Source organism: Lynx rufus, unplaced genomic scaffold, assembly GCF_022079265.1.
Source record: "Lynx rufus isolate CCGP_SWC_20201006 ecotype Redwood Valley unplaced genomic scaffold, mLynRuf1.p SCAF_4, whole genome shotgun sequence".
In the NCBI taxonomy this organism is placed as follows: domain Eukaryota; kingdom Metazoa; phylum Chordata; class Mammalia; order Carnivora; family Felidae; genus Lynx; species Lynx rufus.
The window spans coordinates 149,343,842-149,371,541 of record NW_025814856.1 but is presented as its reverse complement, the minus strand read 5'-3'; the positions used below and the strand labels follow the sequence as shown (position 1 = coordinate 149,371,541).

Sequence of the window (27,700 nt, the reverse complement as noted above, 5' to 3'; positions counted from 1 at the left end):
TTAAGGGTCTTTCAGTTAAAGTCATTATTGTAGTTTGAAATTGAGGTTTATTGTATGGCCACTCATCTTTTGAAATTGCTGTATTTCTCATCATGGCCAGATAGTACCAGAATCAAGAGAAGATAAGCGTTGTCTTTGTTTCAGAGTTGGGATACATTTCTGCAATTCTCTTCCTCCTTTCTTTCTTGCCTCTCTTGTGATAAAAAAAAAAAAAAAAAAAAAAAACAACAAAAAAAACAAAACAAAAACAAAAACATTAAGTATTTGGTGAGAAGATTCATAGACCTGGTTTCCTTTTCTTAAGGAACCAGTAGGCTAGTGGAAGGGTAACAGGTATGTGAATACAAGAATTACTTTACAGTGTAAATTCTTCAGTGGAAGTTAACACTGATCACCTAGACTACCATTTCCTCATTCTCCTTTCCTTGACACTAGATGTGTGAATTTTGGATAGACCAGAGGTCAGCAAACTGCGGCCCACATGCTAAGAATGCTTATTACATTTTTAAATGGTTGAAAAGAAATCAAAAGAATAATTTCATGACACACGAAAATTGTATGAAATTCAAATTTCAGCCTCTATAAATATAGTTTTAGTGGAACACAGCCACACTCATTTGTTTGCATATTCTCTGTGGCTACTTTAATGCTCCAGCTGAGTTGAGTAGCTGCAAGAGACTGTGTAGCTCTCGAAACTTAAAAATATTTACTATCTGGCCCTTTTTGGAAACAGTTTGCTAAGCTGTCTTTTAGGCATGTTTTTTTCCCCTCTCCCTAGAAATTCCTGAGGATAATTGATTGAGCAAATGTTTATCCAGTAGCAGTTATGGGCCGGGACCTGTGCTTGGCACCCAGGAGTTAGGAATAGATGTGAAGGACATACTTGCCCTAATGGAGCTCATAATCTAGTGAGTGTGTGACCATTAAGAAGGCAAGAAAGCCAGAAAATCAGATGATGAATAAAGTATGATTAAGGATACATGGATACTGTGAGAGAAAATAGATTGGAGAGGTGCTGTTTCAGATGTTGTGGTCTGACAATGAAGCAGTTAAGAGGAAGGGCACAACAGTCTGTAGAGAAGGTTGAGCGTGGGGGCCACGTAGAATCTCACGTGTGCGCACATATATGCACACCCTCCCTCACTCAGAATAGCAGACATAGAGGTTATGAGGTGTTCTGGACACCAGACTTCCTCCAGCTTGCTTGCTTCCTCAGGAAGTGGTACCGTTATCTATTCAAGGGTTGAAGCTAAAAAACTCACGACACAGTATTGATTCTTCTTTTTCCTCACATGCCCTCTTTTTTCCTTTTGAATATGAGAAAGTTCTTTTGAGACTTGTTCCAAAACACAGCTCAATTTTGTCTGCTTTCTAATTCTATTACCAACAAAGACCAAGCAAGCCTCCATCATTTCTCACCTAAATTCTTGCAATCACTTGTCACCTTAACTCTGTTATCTGCCCCACCCACCACCAGCCTATTCCCCAACTAAGAGCTACAGTGATCTTTTAAGAGCTTGAGTTATATTACATCATTCTTTGCTTACAAAATTGTTCCTGCTTCCCCACTGCTCTTAAAATAAAACCCAAACCCATTACCTGCCTGTTAAAGAAGAAGAAACAAGGCAGTCTGGCCTGAAAGTAGGGAGTGAGAACACATGATGTGGTGCACTGAATATAATATGAGGAAGGAGAAAAGAAAGAAGGGGGGATTCCTGTGTTGGAGCGTCATCATCTGGGTGAAAGGAAGAACCGTTTATTGAGTCTGGGAAGACCAGGAGGATGAGTTGGCTCTTTGAAACAAGAAAATGTCTGTGGGGCACAAATCAGCAATTGTGTTTTTATCCATTTAATTTTGAGGTGTCTCGGTGATAGCCAGTTGAGATGTCAGCAAAATATTTGGACCGGTGAGCATGTCGTCAGAGGCAAGATATGAGCTGGATATATAAATTTGTCAACTGAACTGGGGAAAATTTTAGAGCCACTAGACAGGAGGAGCTCCCTTAGAGACCCAGAAGGAGGGAGGACCATGAATCAAGCCTTGAGGCCTGAATTGGTGGTTAGCTCTTTGGAGAGGACAAAGTCTGGCAGAGGGAGTCTTCCACTGGGACTTGTTGGTGCAGGCCTATTTTGGATGGTGTGGGATAGTGTAAGACTTGTGCTGATTTGTACAGGGAAGTGGTTCTCTATCATCATGGAGGGAATGCGAATTTGGACTAGAAAAAAGCAAAAGATTATAAAGAGCATTTTCTATTAGAAAAGTCTGACTAGTCAAAATTTAATTCAAGGCCTTGTAACATACAGTTTAGCAGTTCATTTTAGTTTAATTTGTATAGAGTGAAAATAAGTTTTGACCTTTATAATTGCTATGTCAGAGAAAGCGCATGTTCATTGACTTGTTAACCAGTTTCCTTCTGATTATTTGTGTGTGTGTGTGTGTGTGTTTTGTTTTGTTTTGTTTTGTTTTTTGGCTTCAGTTTGTGGTGTAGAGATTTAAAAACAAGTGTTTGGATATCCATAAAATCATCACAGCCTCTTAGCACCTGTATCTGCTTTTGTTTGTAATTACAATTGATTTATCACCCTTCCTCCCTTTTTAAAGCTAAGTGAAATACATAATTTTTTAATATATTAAATTAAATATCTAATAATAGATTGAGGCAAGGAATAGGATTTAATTAGAGGCTACCTGCTACCTTCTACGTGAAGCCTCCTGATCCTTCTGTACAGATGTGATTTCTTTACATAAGGCATTTAAGTTTTTATACGGCTATTTAGAAATCACTATAGCAGAGCTGTTAAGAATATCATCTCTGGAGCCAGCGGGCTTGGATTCTTTTCTGGTAGTGCCACTGACAAGCTCAAACAATCTGTTAACTATTCAACTTCTTTGGGCCTCAATTTCCACCTCTGGAAAACAGAAATAATAATACCAACCTGATGGTAGTGTTGTATGGTTTAAATCAGATAACCATGTAAAGCACACTATAGTGCCTGGCACATAGGATTTTATCAGTGAATATTAAATATTAACATATATAAACTCTCTGGCAGATTGGTTAGTTGAGGACAGAGATGGTGTGGTGTTGATTTTTGTGTTCCTCCTATAGTTCCTTACATATAGTGAAGCATTTGGAAGAATTTAGTTTTATTTGATTTTGTTTTCATTCCAGTGTAGTTAACATAGTGTTGTATTAGTTTCAGGTCTACAGTATAGTGAATCAACAGTTCCATACATTACTCAGTGCTCATCAGGCTAAGTGTACTCTTTAATCCTATCCCCTGTTTCACCCATACCCCATCCACCTCCCCTCTGGTAACCATCAATTTGTTCTCTATAGTTAAGAGTCTGTTTTTTGGTTTGTCCTTTTTTTTGTCCTTTGTTCGTTTGTTTCTTAAATTCCACATATGGGTGAAATCATACGGTATTTGTCTTTCTCTGACTGACTTATTTCAGTTAGCATAATACTCTCTAGTTCCATCCACGTCGTGGCAAATGGCAAGATTTCTTTCTTTTTTTGGCTTAGTAATATTCCACTGTGTATATGTACCACATCTTCTTTATTCATCAGTCGACGGACACTTGGGTTACTTTCATATCTTGACTATTGTAAATAATAATGTAGGAAACATAGGAGTGCATGTATCCCTTTGAATTAGTGTTTTTGTAAGGAATTTAGGAGTTAAGGACTTCTTCAGGAATACTCTTACTTGGATAAAATAAATGCTGAAACTAAATTGAAAAATCTTAATCATCCTGTGTCACGTAATGGCATATGGACGTCTCATTAAACTGTGAACCCCCTTAAAGAACCTCTGTTGCTTTTTTATCCAAGCTGATCATGTGAAAGATACCACAAGTGGGGGAGACTCTAGAAGCTAGGTCATTATCGCGCAGGTGTAATTTTGTAATTTTAATGAAGTATCCTCTAGCTTTATGTTGACGTTTTAACTCTTTTGGGAGGAAGGACACGAGTCTTTGCAGCGTTGTGTACTGCCGTGTTCCACAGGCTTCTAAGCCATGGTTGAACATGTAAGGGGGCTTTTAATGAAGTTATCATCAAGTACATGCTGCATCACTTCCTTCCAGGGAGTTCACGGACTGTAGCTAAGGCTTTCATAGTCATGAGTGGGAATCTCTTCCAGCCGGTAAACTGAGGCTGTGTGGCACGAGTGGAGTTGCTCATCAGTGCTGCAGTAGCACGCAGAGCAGTGTAGTTACCCAGGCTGCTCTTCTCATTGGATTTAAGAGCCGTGTAGGAAAAATGGCTATATGAACACCTGGCTAAAAGATGTTACTGATTTATGAAGTTAATATTCTTACTAGCATTTCTACTCTTTCTTATCCCCAAAATGATTTGGTGGGACTTGAGCAATATTTTGAGCTGTATTGTGTAAGAAAGGTTGGTATTCTCTAATATGCAAACCCTTAACTGGGAAAAACCCTAAAAATCCATTTTTTGTGTATAATCAGTGCTGGCACAATACTAGGCCATTCATGCTTTGTTCAGTGGAGAGGTAAACCCCAGAAAGTTGTTACCAGAGAAGCAGGAAGATCAGGGCACGGTTGGCATAGACCAGCTGCTTGCAGGGTTGTGTTAGTGATCGCTGGCCTCAACAGAACTTCCCATCGTGTTGTGGTTTCTGCTTTTTGTCAAGAACGAAAGGTGTATAACCAAGTTGGTTCAGGGGAAGTGAAGCCAAAAAGGAAGGAGGCAACAAGAATTGAAGAAGGAATTGACAAAGAGTTGAAGACAGCTGTACCCTAAATGAGCTCCCATGTCCTGGTTGAAATGGCCAGGACTCAGCACAGACAGTTAGACACCAGCCTGGTGGCTCTGCTTATGCTGGGACACTGTCTCCCAGGACAGCGTGGTATCCCACGACCTGCTGAATTCAATAGTCTTCTGGCTGGGATGCAGCAGTTGCGTCTCTAAATGGCTTCCCCTCCTCACCTCTGGTTCTTTCAACGTAAGGGTAACCTAATTTTTGAAGCAAGGACCCCGAGGCCAGGAGAGGTCAAATGACTTGCCCAAGGTCACACGCAAGTCAACCAGAGGTCTTCAGCTCTAACATAAGCTGCCTTGTGGGGTATGACAGTCTCCCTTACACCACCAGTGTTTCAGGCAGAATGAGAACGATCACTTGTCAGGGATGCCGTAAAGAAGATTCTTGGGATAGGATTCCATACCTTGAAAGGTCCCTTACAGCTTTAAGTCCTGTGATTTTTGCTCTAGTTTCATTGGTTTGAGAAGTGCTCGCTCCCTAGCTCCTTATGGAAATGGATCTTTGAAAGCATTTTGTATATTTTCTGTTTAAAATACCAATTAGCTTTGCATCTCAGATACTTTACTGGGTACCATGTGTATCATTCATTCAGAGTATTAGTTTGCTAGCCAGTGGCCCACAGTTTTAGTTCCATATGAAGCAGTAGTTTGGAGAAATAACATGGCAGTTCCTCACTAAACCCAAAGCTCAAGAAAGCTGCTTATTGCAGAGAGACCCTCATTTTCCTAGCTGTCAACCTGACTGATATTTTAATTTTTCTGCCCTGTAGAAAACTTCAGTCTCTTATCCAATAGATAAATGAGTGAACCCCCCAGGAAATGCAGCAGAATGTTTCTGTTTGCCAATGCAATAAATGCAGAAGCTAATAAATGTCTCCTTACATCAGGAGGAGGCGTGTAATGAGTAAATGATGAGAAAAAGAATCCAGGGAAACAAATGATCTATCCAATCTAAGATGACAACCGGGTTCTTAATAACTTGTCCTCTAGTTGGAAGAGAGGGCTTTCAGCAGGCAGAGAATAAACCTATAGGACATAGCCGTTTACATCTGGCTGCTGAGGGATTTAGTTACATTTAGGCCACACTCACGATGCCAGCGGAGCCAGCTTATTACAGACTTTCTTTGCTGTGTGATTTCTGTGAATGTGGGCCAAAAAGAGCAATGATTTCAGGGCCTCATTCACATTACTTACCCCAGATTACATTTATATTTCACATTTGTCTTTTTAATAAAGACCTTTTGTCAGAAGTAAAGAACCAGTCTCTTTCCCGTGAGATGTGTTCAGACCACAGGGGTTTCACAAGAAACTCTTTCCTATGGGTGAGTACGTTCTTCTTTAAAGTGCTTTTGTAGACCTCAACTCTAAATCCCCAGGGTCCGCCTTTGTGGAAACTAACGGAATACAGTATTCTTTGTCCCTGGTGGATGGCTGCATTCTTGCTTGCGGTGTTTGGAAGGACTTGCACTAGGCAGAAGGCACAGTGTGATTAAGATGGAGTGAATAGGATAGGCCCTGGAAGGAGCCGCAATCCACACAGAGGATGTGCGAGAGAGATTCCATGCCAGACCAAAAGATCATTTGATGACACGCATTTTGTTATCACCCCTCTCTGTGATCTTTCTAAGAACATTTCTCAGTAAAAGCATGTGGAAAAGATTGGCTACTAAATACTAGCAGTTTTCAAGAACAGATTTTCATGAATATTTCTAGAAGAAGACTTATCAAATTTGCTTACTGGGTCTTCCATAATTATCTTTTCTTCTCCGCCCCCCTCATCCCCCACCTCCCCCTGTACCGCTTGCTTTTTTTTTTTTCTTCTTTTCTTTTCTTTTCTTTTCTTTCCTTATTTTCTTTTCTTTTCTTTTCTTTTCTTTTCTTTTCTTTTCTTTCCTTCTTTTCTTTTCTTTTCTTCTTTTCTTTTCTTTTTTAACATTCTGGCATGTTTCAGTACCACACGAATGAATGCATTTCTGCAGTTGGGGAGTGAAACTTTTAAGTAGTAGTAGGATTTAGGCCTGTAATGAAGGGAAATGTTAATGAGTCATCAGATAAAAGCTGGACAGAAGCCACACTGCAGGGCCCTTGTGTACTCAGCAGCATGTGAAATGCGCCTTTGCCTTCCAGATGGAGGAATCTTGCACAGTGCTTTCTGAGGGAGAGCCATTATACCTGAAAGCTAAGATTTTTCAATGTGCTTCTATTCACATGCATATTTCTGTGCCAGATCTTTCAAAAGGCCTTTCCTTTGAAATACAAAAAGATAAACATGTCTTTGAAATGGATAGGTGATCCCTTTGCCACTTTCGAAATCTTTCTCCGTTTCATAGCTGAGAGTTTTAACCCTTAAAATTAAGTCTTGAGTTTTCTGTTCACCTGAGAAGCTTTATATGCGTTCTAGCACTTGAGAGAACCATGCCACTGTTATTAACAACTGAGTTGGGGCTCAAAATCGATGAAAGGTAATTAAAACTTGAGATAGGTGTTTCACCTGCACTGGATCTTATTTTGCTTGGGTATTGCCGTTCATTCTTACATGACTGTTAAATAAATATAATACCTTCTATGGTCAAAAAAAAATCGTAAATCTGTCAAGTATTTATAGGATACCATCTACTGCTTTGTGTTGAAGAGGCTATATTATTTTTAAATCTCAAGACCTAAGTCACAGCCCTGTACTTAGAGCATCAGACCTGGGCTGATTTGGTTATAGCGCATACTACCTATGGGATATCCAGCAAGCATGTAACTTTGGTTAAGCATACCACTCGTAGGTAAAATGAAGGCACAGCCTCTGACTTTGCTGATTCTTTAGCTGGTTTTTATCATAGAATCCATTGAGATAAATGATTGCTTCCTCATCGTATTTGCCTTTTGCCGGGGCAGGGGGTGGCGGGCAGGTCTCCACCAGCTTTCCGGCAGTTTCAGGTGTTGGTCTGATGGGATTGTGACAGTTGTAGAGATGGGATTCCCAGACCCTCTGCTCTTTTCAGGACTTCTTCATATGAATATCACATTCCTGTAGGTTATAAACATTGGAATCACATAACTACCTTAGAAAAAAATTTTTTTTAATGTTTGTTCTTGAGAGAGAAAGAGACAGAGTATGAGTGGGGGAGGGGCAGGGAGAGACAGGGAGGGAGACACTGAATCTGAAACAGGCTCCAGGCTCTGAGCTGTTAGCACCGAGCCTGACGTGGGGCTTGAGCTCATGAACCGTGAGATCATGACCTGAGCCAAAGTAGGACACTTAACCAACTGAGCCACCCAGGCACCCCTCACATAACTACCTTTAAAAAAAAAAAAAAAAAAAAAAAGGAAGAAGAAGAAGGAGGAGGAGGAAGAAAGAAAAATATTTTCCTCAGCTTCTAGCACTTTGCTCTTAGGAGATGTTTGTCAGTAAATATTTGAGTGAATAAAAAATGAACATTTCACCCACTTAGCAAATAGGAGAAGAATTTCACAGACACCACGAATAAATAGGGTTTTGACCTTTGTAATTTAAAATTGGTTTCCCCCCTCTTTTAAAATTAATCTCTACTGTCTCATCTGTATTGGCGTCTTGGATGGATACGTACTTTGTAGCTTGTGAAAATGCCAGCTCTTTGTTTTTATTTCTTCTCCTCTGGAGGAGAGCTGATACTGCCTGGGAACATGGTAAGAAATTGTAAAACTGTCCTTACTCTTCAGTATAATCACGAAAGGAACTTAAATATTTCTTCTCTCATTTTCCATCTTCAGGAGTGAAGCAGGCTGAAACAACTCTATCCTTCCATTGTTTGGGTGATCTATTACTTACTTTAGCTGCCCTCTGTGGTTGAATGTTTAAGTTGCTTTTCATTTTCCCGTGTTGTAAACTCTATGATGAAAAATATTTTAGCTAAATTTTTATACACACCCATGATTTTTGCAGATATTTGTAGAAATGAAGCTGAGTCAAAGTCATTTGAGACCTGTTGCTCTAAATTGTACCAGTTTATACTTCCATTAGCAAATTAAGAGGGGAGCCCACTTCTTCATATACTCATCAATGTCATCCATCTGTATAAACAACAAAAAGCAAACAAAAAACCCAGCCGATTTGATAAGGATAAAGTGAAATGATTTTACCAATCTTTGACAAATTTTCCTGTAACCTATTGAATGCTACTTCTAGGGAAATGGATGTGGCAAATACTTGTACTCTGGACCTTTTTTTTAACCTGGAGATTTTGAAAAATGGCATTTTCTTTCAGGTGAAAAGTTTACTTAGAAAATAATAAAGTTATTTCTAAAATGTTGCTTTGGTTGGGTTTTGCATAGTTTTTCTCTAACCCTCTGATCGTATAGAATGCCAGGGACAAAAGTAGCTGCGCTAATGAGAAACTGCCGTGGACGATAGTTCCATACCCCTTACCCGCATCTCACCAAGACTACTGAACATGGGTGTGAAATGTATGCATTAGAGGGTGAGCACCCTAGCTCCTTAATGAGTAAATCTCAAGGTGACAAATAGCTTTCTAAGCAGATTGATGAAACTGTCTTTTAAGCTTTGGAGTGCTTTGCCATATCTGCATCTAGGGGGCACCCTCATTAAGGGTTTTAGTCCTAACGGTGCTGAGGTCCGCCAGAATCCTAGCTTACTCACGTGAAGAGATGTGCTCAGTCTGGGATTCTGAGCTTGTCTGTGGCCCTCTCCCTTTTATGTGAGCTGCTCCTTTTCACGTAGTGTTGGAAAGGTATAACCTCTGAACAAATGCTTGATTCACTTTGCGGTTGCCACTTAGCTGGTGCCAGAGAAGCAGAGAAACTGTTACGGAACCAGGCTGGAACGCTGGCGGAAAAACCAGGAGGCACTCGGAGACCTTGGTGGGTCAGAGATTTCTTTAACACCGGGGCGGTGGGGGGGCTCAGAGGAGACCATTTCTCCAAAGATCTGAGCACCAAATGCAAGTGGGGAGGGTAATTTATAGTTGTCAGTTTCCATATCTGTGGGGGTTTTCGGGCGCGCAGCAAACAGGGCAAGAAGAACCCGGAAGAGGGGTCTCCAAGCTAGAGACCACAGCTTGTTGTGGTCCAGTCGGCCATCTTTGGCGCAGTACTTTATTCATTTCTCCAACAAAACCAAGTGTCGTGTCTGTGAAAGCAAGCTCAAAGGTTTGCTCAATTTTCACGAAAGTTTTTCTTGGATAGATTTTTTGGATACGAATGAGTTATTGGTGTTGGCCTCTACCATAGTTTAAAAATTCTGGTTCTAGGCAAAAGTAGGAAGAAGACAGGCTCTGTGTTGGCCTCTCCAACCTGCTGTCAGGACCCCTTTTTTTCCCTGACACTTCTCCTTCCTCCTGGGGATGCAGTTTTTACTCTACACACTTCTCTTTTGCCTTGGGAAGCATTAGTCTTCCCCTACCTGTTTGGTTAGGAGGCCCTCTGAGGAAATCACCTTATAATAAGCTACAGGGCAGTAAATGGATTAGTTTAGAGTTTCTCAATCTGGATTCCAAGGAAATAATCTCAGAAGGTCTTCTAATCTCTGTGAGAGTTTTTAACATTTGTGTTTTCTGGTCTGTATTTATGTGATTAGTAGAATCATATTTGCTGTCAGTAGGATGGACCTTACAGGTTTGAGGAGCAGGGGTGGATGACAGTTTACCTCCGCTCAAGGCATTTTCAGTGTCAAAAGGGGCTCTTGGAGGCTGAAAGGCTATAAAACTGAAAGCAACTACCTGTGTTTCCTGTAATGTGTTAGTTTAGGTTTTTCTCCCCATAAGCCTTTAAAGAGGCCCTCACCCTCCCATACAAGGGCTTACCCCTGTGGGTGTGGCCAGCATTAGCTTTTCCACAATACGCCCTTTTAAATGCCTGAATCTCAGGTTGGCCTAAGGGCTAGACCTGAAGACTTGAAGGTAAATGGGACAGCCAGTAATGGTCAAGGGGAGCTTGTGTTATAGATTCTTCAGATTATTAGTATAAAATTGTGAACAAATGAAGAACTCAGCAGAGTTGATGATAAAGAAGCTAATGTTTGCCTCCTTCTCTACTGTAAGGATTATTGTTTCCAGCTTTCTTTTTAGCCCATGGTTTTCAAGAGGACACTGAGCATGTGTGGGCGCCAATGCATGTGCTGAGCAAGTATAAGAGAGTTACAGAATTCCCTTCTATGGGAGACGATAATGAGACCAGTTAGGGTAAAATGGAGTGCAGGCCTGAGATGTGTTGGCAATAGAAAAGTGACGCCTTCTGTGTGGAGCCATCCGGTGGGGGTGCTGTTAAATGTGCATGTAGCGTCACCCCAATGAGCCCTTCACAAGACTTATAACCTTGAGAATTGACAGTGTCATGTTACACAGTCCTCAAGAGAACCAGATTCCTGTGCAGTCATTTAAAAGGTTCTGTATAGGTCTTGCAAGATATCATGGTAAATTCTCATGATAACCCTTGTGATAACTGTGAAATTGCTTTGTCTCACCGTTGTTGAGGGAACAGTGAGACACACATGCATGTCAAAAGTAGAAAGGTGTCAGGTGTATAATGTAGAAATCTAAAAGGTGAGTGTAGGAGGGACGGGTGGTTTTATCTCAGAAGAGCTACAAGCAATATAACGACTGAAGACCTTTTGTCGACATTATTATAGAAAAGGGTAATAGAAAAGTTCATACCTTATACTTCGGGTAAATGAGAAGTCTTACTGTAAGCATGGTAAAAGGGAGCTGTGGGCAGGAAGGGGTCGGGGAGTCACTTTCCCAATAATATCTAGATAAGTTACTTTTCTGGCATGATACAAATATAGGTGTAATGCCTGTTAGAAATTGCAGCATGGTTAATTTTCTTTTAAAAAATAATACGATCCCATGGTAAAAAACTTAAATTGTCACAGGCGGCTATAAAAAAAAAAAAGGAAAGTATTTCTTCCTCATGTCCCTTTTCCAGGGATGACAACTATTGCTTACAGGGTATTTCAGGGTGTACGTGTATGTGCACGTGGACCCAACAGTTTAGAAAATATACTCTTCAAATTATTTTACATCTTTCTGTTTTTCTTACTACTTGGACCTCTTTCCATCCATATGAGTTCAAGTAGATCCCCCTTATTTCTAACAGGATTAGAAGAGAGGTTTACAGTTGGAGAGAATTCTGCTATGAAGCTTGACTTATATGACAGAAACAGCTAGAGAAATTGAAAGGAAATAAAAGCATAAGTAACTTAAGAGCCGAATATGAAATATAGAAAATATAGGGCTTTAGAGACTCATTAGACAAACTACTTCCTAGAAATAAAAAATTCTGTATAGTGATCCTGTGGCACTGTAATTCTTTGTTCATTATAATTTGTGTGGTTTTTGAATTTGTGTCTGTCTCCCCCTGTATGCCATAAGCTCTGTAGAAGTAGGGCCAAGCCTCTGTTTACTCTCCATTATATTCCAAGTTCCTGGCCTAGGGCCTGACACAGACCTTCAGACCTTCAGTATCTGTAGAATGAAGAAATGAGCAGATGAAGGAAACTTAGAATGCCAAGTGAATGTTTGGTACAGTTTATTTAAATTGCCCAGATGAAGAAACTGAGGCATGAGACAATATAACTCATATATAATTAATATACCTCATGCAGTGGCGAGGCTGTCAATGAATCTATGATTTCTATTCTAATTAGAAAACTAAATCAAGAAAGGAAAAACCTGAGACTCTAATTAGTGAAGTTTCGAAAGTGCCTGGAATAAAACTAGAAATGCCAGAAGCAGCTCTGAATAGTTCTGTTGCTTTTTATGAGAAATAGTAGAGATGGAAGGAAAACGTAGGTACAAGAGCAGTTCATTACCTTTGCCAGAGTGCCTAGGGGACCCTGGTGTTTTCATAAAATGTGGTTTCTTATGACTGGTAAGATTTGGGGCGCCTGGGTGGCGCAGTCGGTTAAGCGTCCGACTTCAGCCAGGTCACAATCTCACGGTCCGCGAGTTCGAGCCCCGCGTCAGGCTCTGGGCTGATGGCTCAGAGCCTGGAGCCTGTTTCCGATTCTGTGTCTCCCTCTCTCTCTGCCCCTCCCCCGTTCATGCTCTGTCTCTCTCTGTCCCAAAAATAAATAAATGTTGACTGGTAAGATTTGATATGACTGGTAAGATTGGATGCTAGAGTTAACCATGGCTCTAAAATTTTTCAATTCTTCCTGTCCTTTGTCAGAAAAGGAGAGAGGCGGATGGAAACAGATTTCTGACGAGTGGAAGCAAAGCATTACTGCAAAGGACAAAAGTTTACTCCTAGTGCGTCATTTCATTTGATTTTATTAAAGTCATTCCTGAGGTGCACAAAAAGCAAACCTGTCAGGGCTTAAGGAAGAAGGTCTGTTCCGGATTATTGTGACTCAGTGTGTCATAAAGACGGAATGGCTTAAATTACAAGTTTATTTTTTTCTTATTTGATAAGAGTCTAGAGGTGGGCAATTCAGGGCTGGCATGTTGGCTTCAAGGTTGTTAGAGCCCCAGGCACCTACTGTTTCTCTCCAGCCTCCTGGCACAGGGTCTTCTCTCTTTAAGGTCAGCTTGTATTCAGGATGGCTGCTGGGGCTCAAACACTTGCAGACTGGAAAAATGAGGAAAAGACTGGGCTGAAAAGATTTTTTGCCAGTCGAGGTCAGCTGTCTTTAAGCAGCCTACCTGGAAGTCCCCATACAGTTCTGCTTACAGTGCAGCCTAACCTGAAGCAAGCTGGAAATTTTAGTTTGGTTGACCATATATCTAGCTTAAAACTGGGATTTATCTAACTAGGAAAGAGAGATGTTGGAGTAATTTACTGATAGGCTTTTTCCATAGGGAAATCTTCATTTGTCTTTATCACAGAACTTAATGGTCAGAACTTCTGATTTGTGAGAAGCTGCTAAATTAGTAATTTATTGTCCATCACTAGTGATATAAATTTGAAAAAAAAAATAAGGCTGAGCATAATTAAAATACACTTATATATGTACCCAAGTGGTTATTAGCAGAAATGTGGGGCTATTCAGGATAGCTACTTATGCTTCTACTCGATTTGATGATAATTCTTCAGGTTGTGGAGCCATGCAGGCAAATTAATGGAGACCCAGGCTCTGGTGGATCAGCTAGGGAGCTAGGTAGGGGTTGTCGGCGGGAGTGGTGTTCTGCCGGAGAGCAAGGAGAAGCCAGGATCTGTGGCATTTGGTGAGCCTACAGTGGCCTATTGAAACAATCACTCTCAAAGATAAGGTCCTCGTATTTAGATGTTAAAAAGTGAGACTCAGCTTAAATAACCAAATCCATTCCTTGATGTGCATCTTAGAAACAGAATACTGAATCTGATACACCATGCATCTGAAGCAGTGTTGGCAGTTTGCAAACTACTTAAATAGGCAGTGTATTTATTTACACAGCTTTCTCTGGGGCAGGAGGTTAGAGGGAGGGAAAGAGATAAAAGGAGAGAGTAGAGAGACAATGGACTCAAGGCCGTGGGTTTAAGAAGTGCCAAAAATGAAAGAGTCTTTACTATGCCAACTACTTTATTCAAGGGCCACTTTTCTGACTGAATATGATCGAGTTCCTCCCATGGCTCTTCTGCCCACCTGTTTCAGACTTCAGGATATACAGGAACACACAGAAGGCTGAATTCAAACCAGCCGTTAGATGTTCTGATGGAAGGTTTATCAGGAGAAATAACTGAAACCACTAGATAAACTAAACTGAGACCATTAGTGATTTTTTTTTTTAATTTCTAAAAATTCTATAGTTCTTTTAAGATTCTTATGCAAAAAATTTAGTTATATTGCAGGGAGTCTCTTGATTCTGTGTAAGTCTACAAAAAGACAGGTTGAGGAAGCATGAACTCTTTTCGGCCACCTGATGCCATTCAGTAAATGACTGTTTCAGGGATTCTGTGCCTGGAATTGTAACCATGCCGCATGTGCAGGATTAAATCAGGTCCTCATATGCCTAGCTCGCATCTTGGGGGAAACGTACTTACCTGCATCTAGCTGATTACATATTATAACATAGCTCCTGGGCAAGTGTTATAACAAGAAATAGAAGCCTGTTTTGAATCCAGCTACTTAACATAGGAATGCTCACATTGACATTGTGGATAGGAAGGCTTTCATTGGTACTTGTACACACTAGGCCTTTGTTTAAAAAAACAAGCCAGGAACAGTAACATTTACATTTGGGTGGGTTGTAGGGGAGGGATAGAGACCTATAATTGTTAATGGTAATTATAGATCAGTTTGGAAAGAGGAGAGCCACACCTTCAAGCTAGACCGCTCACACTAAGGCCAGACCTGGTCCTTCTCCCATTCACTGTTGCTAAATGCCTGCTGAGCTGCCATAATCTTTGAATGGACAGTGAGTAGGAGTGTTACTCACCTCTGAGAAAAAGTGTAAGATTACCAGAATTTACATTATACTTCAGTATGATGTGTTATGTAGTTGTGCCCAAATCACCATACGAAGCATTTGGTAAAAGAACTGACAAAAGCTCGTTAGCAAATTTTTCTTGTGACCTTTTTGTTTTGTTCATTTCTTACATACTGGAGGTATGATCATATTAGTTAGAACAGAACAGAAATGAGATTCAGAACCTGAGAAAATGCTGTAAGAATACTGTGTGTGCGTGTTTTCTTTTGATCTAATTTAGAATTGAAAACAGATACTTTTCAAATCTAGCAATAACGTGTGTCTGTGCATGTGCATTTAAAAATACACTTTTAAAGGGAAACTTTCTGAAAATGGAAAATGGCAGTGTCACACATTCAAAAACATGGGCCACAGCCAGCCCCCAAAAAGTGGGAATGATGCCCACTCTTGTTGATTCCCACTTCCTTCCTATACTGTCTAAAAACTTTGTTCTTGAGCATTAGGATACCAGATGTGTAAATCCATCCCCCCATACCCCAAATTTGAAGTTTAAGAGCAGTTGGAAGGAAATACTGGGAATACCCGCATCTAAAATCAGCCACACAGTTTTGTGCATGATTTTGTGTTGTCACTTCAGCTATCTGTGGCAGGTATGATAAATTGGCTCAATAAACACCAATTCCAAACTCCTGCCTTCTCTTTCTTACTGTAGAAGTGAGAAAACAAAAATTCTTGCAGCCAGGGTTGTGCATGATCTATAATTCTGGCCAGAGAGATGTAAGCACAGATCTCTGGAGAGGGCCTTTCTCCCCCTTTTTTCACTTCCCTCCTCTTCCTTCCTTAGACCATGGGCATGATAACTGGAGGTACACTAGCTATCTTGAGGCTATGGGAATAAAAGGCAAATGCTAAGCATGGCTGCAGAGGAATTGAGAGAAAAGGGCCTAGTCATTTGATAAAATCCTTGGCACCTACATCAGCTCTGGGTTTCCAGCATCCGGACTTGTTATTTCATGAGAAAAATAAATCCCTTACCTGTTCAAGCTGCTGTTTGTCCCTTGAACTGTTAATTGTACTGGGACTGTAATTGAACACAATCTCCGGCAATAGCCATTTCTTTTTTTCATTTCCACAGCCGACTGCAGTGTCGGTCGGTTTGTAAGAGATGTACGATAAACGTAGGGTTCCACTTTTCCATGTTACAGTATTTCAGTTACCTTAAACTTCTGTCTGTTCCAGCCTGTTGTAAATAAAAGTAAACTTTGGAATGCAGCTTACAATTAATGGCGTCACTCTAACACTATTTCAGTAAGTTTTGTGTGTCACGTACTTTGCCGAACGCTTTACGTACTTTGATGAATGGGATGAAATACTCGCCTTTAGGGATCTTATGGACTAGTTGGAGAGACCACATGTAAAAACACATGGTTGGTAAGTGCGTTAAGTGCTTTGCTAGAAGTGCATGGTGCTGTGAGAACACAGACAAAGGTATAAATCAGTTAGCTTTTACTGTATAACCAACTACCCCAAACTTCGTGGATTAAAACAACCACCATTTATTTACTTCATGATTCTGCAGATCACCCATCTGGGCACTTCTTCTGGATTTGACCGCCCTCACTTACACTGAGTTGGCTAAGGTTTGGCTGGTCTAGGACGACTTCAGCTGGGGTGACTTACAGTCTCTCCCTCTTCAGCCTGGACTTCCATATGTGGCACTAGGCCAGGATTCCAAGAGAGAGGCTTATGTTTGCAACTGGCCCATTGTCACTCCTGTCATTCTGTTGGACAGAGCAAGTCACAGGCATGCCCCAGATTGAAGGGGTGGAGAAACAGACTCCACCCTTTCTTGATGAGAGAAGCTTGCAAGGTCATGTCACCATGAGCCGTATACACAGAAAAGAGGGAAAAACGTGGCCACAGGGCACTGAGGGAACAGCAGGGAGGTACAGAAACAGTTTTCTTTAAAGAATTCATCTCAACTTTTTAAAGTTCAAGGTAATAGACTGCTCCTTTTTATTAGCACTTCATAAAGAGGGATGCCATCAGTCCTGGAATCATTTTCCAGTATTGCTGATTTCTACCCTTTGAACATGAGTTGTAAGAGTAACCCGTAAGAAAATGTTGCTCTGGGAAGAGAAAAGTTGCACGCAGAGAAGTGCAGGATTGAAATAGTGGTTGTGAACTTGTCTTTAACCCAGCGTTTCTCCTAGAACATTTGAGGAGTTCTGTTCTCTTGAGATGCTCCAGAATTAAAAGGTTCCATGGGAAATCAGTTTGGGGCTCATCACGAGCAATATTTCTCATCTTGGAGATTTATAATGCATACTAAGAATTAAGGCCCTGGGAATCCTGGCAGTAAAAAGTACTTTTACTGTGTAATTTGGTTCATTGGATTTCATTGATGATAAGGTCAAAAGTTATTGGTTTATTTTTTATTTTTTGTAAATATGGTCTAGTGTCACTATCTCTCTATGTATTTATAGTTTTTTCATAGCCATTAACATTCTCCGTACAGCCCAGCCATTGTCTTCACATTTCCCATTTATCTTTTTTTTTTTTTTTTAATTTTTTTTTTCAACGTTTATTTATTTTTGGGACAGAGAGAGACAGAGCATGAACGGGGGAGGGGCAGAGAGAGAGGGAGACACAGAATCGGAAACAGGCTCCAGGCTCTGAGCCGTCAGCCCAGAGCCCGACGCGGGGCTCGAACTCCCGGACCGCGAGATCGTGACCTGGCTGAAGTCGGACGCTTAACCGACTGCGCCACCCAGGCGCCCCATTTCCCATTTATCTTAAAGAACAGAAAAATAGAACAGATGAGCCATGTAAACAAAATTCAGTGATTGGTCCAACAGAAGAAAAGATATTTGTGTTTTAAAGATTTAAATGTTTATTAAAATGGCTTTTGCAAAAAGTTACCCAACACTCTATACTTTTTTTTTTGTGCTCTTCAAATGATTTGTAATAGTAATAGGTAACATTCCAAAATGCTTACCATATATAGTCCCAGGTATTGTTCAAAGAACTTTACATGAATTATCATATTTAATCTCCCAGAGATTTTTATTAGGCCATTTTTGTTACTGTCCCAGTTTTACAGAGGTGAGAGAACTGTTGGGGTACGGTGACATGTCCTGTTTTATAAGGAAGGAGCTGTACTGGCAGTATGGCTCCAAAGGAAAGTACGTTGCTCACCGGAGTACAGAGTGCTGTGGACAACATATTCTGTTTTAAATATATTAAACATTTTGTACAGTAGAGCATTCAGTCTCTCCAACTCAGTCTGCTGCCTGTGTTTTTAGTAACTGGTACCTAGTGCCTTAGATTGGAAAATGTTTTAATACAGAAAACGAAAATGCCTGTCGTTTCCAGTGGTGCCTTGACCTCTACTATAGGGGACAGGCACATCTCCCATATCTAGTATTATGTTGTTATTTTGGAGATAGGTCACCTCCTAGGAACTTCCGTTTCACTTAATCTTTGACAAAGACAAGCCTTTATCAGATTTTTGATAGTGCTGAAACATCAAAAAGATACCATTATTCTACTTTGAATTTACAAGATCTACCTTTCTCAAAGGAAATCTTGATAGAAAACATTGTTTTAATGCTCATGTTAAACAAGAAAATTTTGTTTTAAAGTAAGAAAATAACAGACTTTTAATATTTGATTTAAATAAGATTTACTTGCTACAAATTTATGCTTCCACTGGACAAATCATGTCAACTATTCTACCTCCGTTGATGGAGCAGGAAACTACAGAATGAATATGAATGAAAGAGAGTTTTAAATTTTAGGTTGTAAATATTTTTAAATTTTAAATTTAATTACAATTTAAATGTTTTTAGGGGGTGCCTAGGTGGCGCAGTCGGTTAAGCGTCCGACTTCAGCCAGGTCACGATCTCGCAGTCCGTGAGTTCGAGCCCTGCGTCGGGCTCTGGGCTGACGGCTCAGAGCCTGGAGTCTGTTTCCGATTCTGTGTCTCCCTCTCTCTCTGCCCCTCCCCCGTTCATGCTCTGTCTCTCTCTGTCCCAAAAAAAAATAAAATAAATAAATAAATAAATAAATAAATAAACGTTGAAAAAAAAATTAAATGTTTCTAAATTTTTAGGTTGTAAATCTTCTTAAATTTTAGGTTGTAAAGGACCCTACAGTCGTAAAAACAATATGACCATGCTCAAAGCAATGAATGGTCCTTTCGTTGAAAGACCACCATGTTAGATTATGGGCAGCCTTCTCTGCCTGTTCCTTTTTGTTCTTTTTTTAGGGTCATCTGACCAGATTATTCTCCCCTACCCCATATGGTGTGAGGACTTAGAAAGCATCTTAGTGGGGGCGCCTGGGTGGCTTAGTTGGTTAAGCATCCGACTTGAGCTCAGATCATGATCTCACGGTTTGTGGGTTCGAGTCCCACATCGGGCTCTGCGCTCACAGCTGAGAGCCTGGAGCCTACTTCGGATTCTGTGTCTCCCTCTCTCTCTGCCTCTCCTGCATGCACTCTTGACTCTCTCTCTCAAAAATAAATAAACATTAAAAAGCAATTTTTTTTAAAGAAAGTATTTTAACAAAGTTTGGAGGGGAGAGATATAGACACATATAGATAGGTAGGTAGGTATATTTAGACAGGTATATATGGCCATTTTATATATGTACATATATAACGTAATATCTACCTTCTTTGAAAATTGGAATGTGGATATTACTTATTTGAAGCACAGACCATATTGTTCTCAAAATGTGGCTATTAAAAAAGGATCAGGGGTGCCCGGGTGGCTCAGTCAGTTAAGCATCCGACTTTGGCTCAGGTCATGATCTCACAGTTTGTGAGTTCAAGCCCCGCATCGAGCTTTGTGCTGACAGCTAGGATCCTAGAGCCTGGTTCACATTCTGTATCTCCCCCTCTCTCTGCCCCTCCCCTGCTCAGTTTCTGTCTCTCTCTCCCTCAAAACTAAATAAACATTAAAACAAATTTTTTTAAAGGATCAGACAAAAACACAATTGATGTGTGTACTTACTACAAGCTGTAGGGTTGACCAAATAACAACAAACTTAGCTACCATAATAACATTAAAGTAACGGTAATTTATAATTGATAAGAAAAGAGGCATATACACACCTACTACCATCTCAAGACAACATAGATGATACAAACAGCCTTTCTGAAAATTAGGGTCCTTTTAAAAAAAATTTTTAATTTTATTTTTGAGAGAGAGAGAGAGAGTGTGTGCGTGCGTGCGCGCGTGCAAGCGGGGGAGAGGCAGAGAGAGGGAGACACAGAATCTGAAGCAGCTCCAGGCTGTCAGTACAGAGCCCGACATGGGGTTCAAACTCACAAACCATGAAATTACGACCTGAGCCGAAGTGGGATGCTTAAAGGACTGAGCCACCCAGGGACCCCAATTAGGGTATTTCTACCACCTGTGAGTACCTGTTCAGAGTAGAAGCATTGCAGGATCGGTAGGCAATTGTGAAGCTAGAATTTTGGGAGTAGTTTGGGGTCCAGTTGGGAGAAGGGCCGATTGCCCCTATGGTATTTGTCCCAGTGATGCATAATAACGTCAGTCTAATGAGAAAACATCGGACAAGTCCATATTGCCAGCCATTCTACAAAATATCCAACTGGTGTATTCCTCAGGAGTGTCAAGGGGTCTTAAGAGACAAGAGGATACTGAGAAGCCGTGACAATTAAATGCAAAATGACCTTTGGAATTGGGTCCTGACATAGAAAAAGAACATTCGTAGAAAAAGTGTAGCAAAATAAAGTCTGCAATTTAGTTAATAGTAGTTACTAGTAATGTTGCATTGTTAACTTACTCGTTTTGATGATTGTGCTGGGATTATCTAAGACATTGACGTGAAAGGAAGGGGGGGGGGTGACAGTATATAGAAACTTTCCACCATTTTTGCCCCTTTTCTGTAAGTCCATACTTATTTCACAACAGAAATTGCTTTTATTTAGTAATTTGTGGACATTCGGCAATAGGTTAGCATTCAAGAAAATATACAAAATCTTGACTTAGCCAACCTGTTCAGCATGTATCCCTCTACCCCTATTTTTATGTTCTGGCTATATTATTAAATTATTTGTTGTTAATTAGTTCCTTTGAGGAGGGGGAGAGTAACACAATTTTAGTATATGTTACAGGCATTTATAACCAGCATAACAATTGGCTATGTACACCTCATTTTAAGAAACATAACAAGTCAGTGAGGTCCCACTGTGTTTCCTTTCTTGATGGTGTTCTGCCCCTAACCCCCCGACTACCACCACCAAACTGCTGCTACTTGGGGATAATCCATGGAATTTGCTATTTACTAATCCTATTTGATTATTTTGCATTTTTTCCAAACTTGACATAAATTACACTCTACAATATTATATCTAGAACTTGCTTGTGTTTGCTCCACATGTATGTGTAATTCATTCTTTCTCATCACTGTGTAGATTTCCACTGTGTGAATACCTGGTATTTATTCATTCTCCTGCTGGCAAGCTTATTGGCAAGCTTTTTGTTTTTGTTTTTTAATGGTTGTTTATTTTTAAGAATATTTTCTGCCACCAAAAGAGAAACTCTACTCTTTCTGTACTCCAGTAACACTATCCACAACTTTAACTCAATATTTATGACCTTTCATTTGACTCTTTTTCTTTTCTCTTATATCGGATGGAAAGCTTCTCAAGAAGTTTTCAGACCATCAAGATCTGTTTCCCCAAGTTGGACATTATTTGGATAATAAGTTTCTAATTTGGTTGAATGAATAAGTATATACTTACATGAATTAAACGCTATCTGCATACAGATCTTGGGCATATTTGTGTTTATTCCCCTAGTTGTTATATGGCATTGCCTCCTGGGGACTTTTCCTCATTATAAAGATTTATACAGTGTGGGAATCTGGCCACTGAGGTGGAAATACAGGACATAAATAAAGCCTAAAACTTTAACTTGGGAAGTTAAGAGCTAAGCTTGCAGACAGCACAGGTACATGTCTTTTGTCCGTTTAACATCTTAGGGAAACTTTGACAAAATCAGTAGTAATTTTACCTGTATTTGGCATTATAAAGCAGAGGGGAGCTTGCTAACTTATGTTATGGCAGAACTCACTTTTGTGCATCATTCTTGTTAGAAAGCTTAATATTTGCCTTTGATCATTTTGAATTTGTACCCAGAATTAGTTTTGCCCAAATTAGCTTTTTCCTCCAAAATTATTTTATTTGTATGTTGACTTTACTCTGCAAAAATAGGTGGCACAGCTCCTGTGCCAATCTCATTTGATTTCTGTAACTGCTTTGGCAGAGATAAGCAAGGCTACTTCATCCGTATTTTACAGGTTACAAAAGAAAGCCAAGGGGACTTTGAAGGACTTACTCAAGGTCACAGAGCAGAACCAGAAACCAAATCTGTCAGCCTCGTCCTGGCTCTGTCTGGACATTACTGTTTCAATGTTTAAATTAATTGAAAGTATTAATCAAGATGTTTAGCTTTGCCAGCATTTTGAAACTTTAGTATCATAACGCCCCCTTGACAGTTTATTATAGTAGTATGGGGCGTTTCTCATCAGTGTTAGTGGCAGGTTAGTAACTGCCTTTTTACTGCCCTCTTTGTTAGAAGGGTTCACACAAAAAAGCTTAAGCCAAACATTGCAAAAGAGCATGTAGTGACCGGTGTGTATTTTAAAGGAAAGAAAAATCTTATAAAATAAAACTGAAAGGGAGGTGTGATACGACATAAGGTTATAATATCTGAGAAGACAAAAGGCCTTTTGGTAGCTTGCGACCTACAGATGAATTAAAACCTCTTGGCATATAGACCAATGAAGTTGGTCATTCACAGTGTGATTTTAAAACATGCAGAAGCACTGCATGAATATTGTCTTCATGTCAGAAATGCACCTTCGTGCTTGAAAATGATAAAAAATTACAATCGATCCTTACAACTGTTCTGTTCATCTTTATTGATCAGGTGCAAGAAAGATAAATCGCAGTCCAAATAAGATTATAGTAAATGTTAGCATCGTAGGGGACTCTGGGTTGATAGAGAGCCATTCATCATCTCAAATGGTGACCTGTCCATTGCTGCAGCCACCCCGAGTCTGCTGTCTAATCACATATCTATTGATTTTATCTACATCCAACAAACCTGGATGTGACTGTCATTGGGCAACCCAGATTGTTAAATGCAGAGGGGTCACTGGTGTGAAGAGGATTTCATTTTCATTTTCTCACCAACCAACAATGATTTATTAAAAAATAAACTACCCCAAGTCATGTATGTGTAACCTGAGTGATTAGGGATTGAAGGTGCACAATAGACCACTGTATCATGTAGTATTCTTTTGTCCTGGGACAGGTTTTGCAGGGTATTTCATTGAGTCTGAAGGCTCTTGGGGTCATTTAGGCCACCCCCTGAAGTAAGATAGGTTTCAACGTAGCCAGCCAGAATGGATAGTTTAAAATTTTTCTGCCTCAGGAAAGGCATTCCTTTCCTATTGCAGCTTGATTTATGTTGCTTATGTGTTCATTTATGTAATACTGGAAACATTTTTTTTTTAGGGGGTAAAAAAATTACCTAAACCCATACCCTGTTCTTACTAATTAATTTGTTATAAATATTGATGCTCTTGTGGTCATGTGAAGGTAATAGAACACATTCTACTCTGTAAAGAATCCATCTTGAGGACAAAAATACTGTATAAAAAGAGGTGAACCTTTAATATCCCAGGTAGACCATTGGAATAGTAGGCAAATATGTGAAGAATTTTCTCACAAGGATCAAATAATGATGAATTATAACAATGAAGGTTTACTCTAATTACAACTTGTATACCAGCAGATGTGCTATTATTTAAATGGATACCTTTACGTGCACTTTTATAAGTATCTATGTCACTTATGCAAGAAATCTTTGTCCTACTGCTTGAATGGCTGAAAAAAAGATTTTATGTATCATTTTGTAACTGTAAGTCTTACTCACATTTTGCCCTCTTGAGTAGTGAAAACTCTACTGTCAATCTCTGTCCACAGAGCTCAGAATTCTACAAAGTCACCACCGAACAATATCAGAAAGCAGCTGAAGAGGTGGAAGCAAAGTTCAAGTAAGTTTTTAACACATAATGTTACAGTATTTCCCATCCTTGACAAGATCAAAGTACAGTGTTCTTGCTTCTTGAATAGTGGATGGCTTGTTGTGGGCCCTCTGGAATACTTGGAAGTGTATTTGGGTATTTGGGTATTTGGGTAGTGAGGTGCATCCATGTTCTCCAAATACAAGGAAAGGGCATTTGATGAAAGCTTGTTGCAACTCAATTTCATGAAGTAAGGGGAAGTTGAAAGCAATGCTAATAGAGTTTTCATTTGGAATAATATTATATAAGATGGGATGCCCTTGATTATGAAGGTGATGTGAAATTGCTATCTCTGTTAATAGAATCATAGAGACCATTCAGTTTTATATAATAAAATGACAGGCATGTCCAAATTTGAGTAGCCACTTTTCTCATGTTCAAGCTGTTTTCATTTCTTCCCATGTACCTTGAAAGCATTTAAATCACAGACTTTACCTTGCCCTTGATTATGAAGGTGATGTTAAATTGCTGCCTCTATTAATCCTTGGAATGTTTAAATGAATGTTCTAATTGATGGATCAAAGTGTCCGTGACCTGTAGCCCTGTACTTTCCCTTTGCTGCCAGTTCTCACATTAGGTAAGAAGACATCATTCAGAATTTTCCTGAGAGTATAAATAGTTTTATTGTGTAACCCCTGTTAGTAGCACATGTGCAAATTAGTGAAGCAAAAAAAGGTATTGTGACAGGTTTAGTTGAAAGATCGTATTGGGCTCTGACCTTCTTCCTGGTGCATGTTTATAAGCTTTTGATAAAATGATTAAACCCTAAGGTGTAACATTATTTATTACTTTCTGCTGTGGTACAATTTGTATGGTAAATGGATATTAGTGTGTTCTTTAATGTAATAAAAAAAATCTTTTTTTTTTTTTTAAAGGTAGTTTGAGGTATATTTAGACAAACCTCTTTGTCTTTGTTAGTGAATTATCTTTTTAGGTCAGCAGGGAGAGACCTTCAAAGAATGGGCCACAAATCTCACTCTTAAAGGTTAATGTGCTTTCTTAAGTATTTAGATATAAAAATGGATCTGGACTTGATTTTAAAAGGTACTCTACATATGTATTTTTCAAGTTATGGTTTATCTTTTCCCCTAACGATAACGTAACATTTGTTATCCTTTCTGTCTCTGTGCCATGAGAATCTTTGACTTGGCACCCTGGGTATTCCTCTCCTGTCAGAGGGTAGCTATTCAAATAAGTAAAATTTATGATAAATCAAAGGAGATCAATTCTGACTAGAATGATCTATGACGTTATCATAAGGAAAACAATTACTCAGTTGAGGCTTGAAGGGGAATATTGAACAGGTGGAAAGGAAAGGATTCAGAAGGAAAATCATGTTCTTGAGTTGGGTGACAAATCCCTTAAGATCAGTGGTTTGACTCAGAGGAACTCGCGTGCAAGATGAAGTTGGAAAAGTCAGTACGGTCCTTTGATAACTGCTGGGCTAAGAAGTTGGTCTTCATGTAGCAAGAAGTCTTTGGAAGGTCTTTGACCAGGTAAGCGCTTGATTTCCATGCTCCTTTGGTAATACTAACCAGACAGTGGATGCGAGGCTTGATCAGGGGGTGAGGAACAAGAAGCAGTAGTAGGAAACGGGAGGACTATGTAAGTGAAAGAGAAAAGATAGGGGGTGCGAGCAAGTCGCTGAAAGATTAGACCTGGACTAGTGAGTGACTGGTGTATTCGTTTGCTAGGGCTGCTGTAACAGAGAACCACAGACTGAGTGGTTCCACAGAAGTTGATTTCCTCACAGTCTGGAGGCTGCAAGTGTGAGATCGGGGTGCCCGCACGGTTGGCCTGTCTTCCCTCTCCACATCCGTGTCTCAGTCTCCTTTTCTTATAAATCACATTGCATTAGGGCTCACCGTAATGATTTCAGTTTAATTTAATTACCCCTTTGAAAACCCTTTGTCCAAATACACTTTCTGATACCGGTCATTAGATCTTCAGCATACGAATTTGGTTGGGGAGGGGTCCCTTCAGCCCGTGACACCTGGATTTAGGCACTAGGGAAAACCAGAAATAGAGGTTTAGCAGATTGGAAAACTGGTGGAGGCTCGATTTTTATAGAGAGAGGTAAGTCTGGTTTTATGAACAGAATCACTCTCCTGAAAGCCCTGTGCAGCTGCCACGTCATTCAGCCTGAACTAGCCTGCTGGCAAATGAGAGGCTGCAGGGAACACGAAAATAAATGTCTTGCTGACTTACTTTCTCCAAGACAACATGGAGCTGTAGGTTAGGCTTAGTGTTCTTGTTTTTGTTTGTTTAAGTTTATTTATTTATTTTGAGAGAGACAGAAAGCGTACAAGTAGGGGAGGGACAGAGAGAGAAGGAGAGAGAGGATCCCAAGCAAGCTCCGTACACACTCAGCATGCAGAGCCTGACACGGGGCTTGAACCCATGAAACCACGAGATCACGACCTGAGCCAAATTAAGAGTTGTCACTCAACCGACTGAGCCACCCGGGAGCCCCTCGACTTAGTCTTTTTTTTTTTTTTTTTTTATTTTATTATTTTTTTTTTTTTTAATTTTTTTTTCAACGTTTATTTATTTTTGGGACAGAGAGAGACAGAGCATGAACGGGGGAGGGGCAGAGAGAGAGGGAGACACAGAATTGGAAACAGGCTCCAGGCTCTGAGCCATCAGCCCAGAGCCTGACGCGGGGCTCGAACTCCCGGACCGCGAGATCGTGACCTGGCTGAAGTCGGACCCTTAACCGACTGCGCCACCCAGGCGCCCCTCGACTTAGTCTTAATCAGAGCCTCAGCAGCTTCATTCTCTGTTACCTTTATAAGATATTATTCTTTATTAAATTCTACTCTCATTTGGCGTGGTTAAAGAATTTGGCTTTTCCCAAAGAGAGGTCTGGCCTATATACTCATCTTCTGGGAGAGGGAATTTGGAATCCTTTGGAATTTCCCAAGTGACGGAAGCGTTTCATTAGTCACGATGGGCCCTTTGGGCCATGTGTTGTCAAACCAATCTCTGGGGAAGTGGTGCTGGAGACTGAATTCAGCCACATGAGCGATCAGTCAAGCAAACCTTTGCGATGAGGCCCCAGTGAAACTCTGGACACTGAAATTTGGGTGAGCTTCTCTGGTTGATTCTCTGTGCATATTGTCACAGGTTGATGCCAGGGGAGTAGAGCATCTTGAGGAGAGTGGAAACTTTGCATTTAGAACTCTCCCAGAGTCCATCCTGTGTATCTCTTCCTTTGGCTAACTCTCTGTGTCATTTCCCATGATAAGCCATAACTGTGAGTTTAATAGCTTTCTGTGAGTTCTGTGAATACTTTTAGTGAATTATTAAGGCTGGAGCAGTTTTGGGAACCCCTTGAACTTGCAGATGATGCCAGGGTGGGGACAGTCTTGGAGACTGTGCCCTTGGACTTGGCAGTTTGGCCAACTCTGGTGCAAACAAAACCCCAGGTTTTTACATACTGTGAAGGAATTT

General features: G+C 40.2%; 1 protein-coding gene across 3 annotated transcripts in view; it reads left to right on the top strand.

Moving 5' to 3' along the window:
- Nucleotides 1-27,700, top strand: part of CHCHD3 (coiled-coil-helix-coiled-coil-helix domain containing 3) — a 285,119-nt gene that overhangs the window by 204,537 nt on the left and 52,882 nt on the right. For all 3 annotated transcript variants that reach the window (XM_047095775.1, XM_047095774.1, XM_047095776.1), the window contains one exon: nucleotides 24,147-24,217. In XM_047095775.1, coding sequence (XP_046951731.1) covers nucleotides 24,147-24,217 — 71 coding nt within the window. The remainder of the gene's footprint in view (nucleotides 1-24,146; nucleotides 24,218-27,700) is intronic.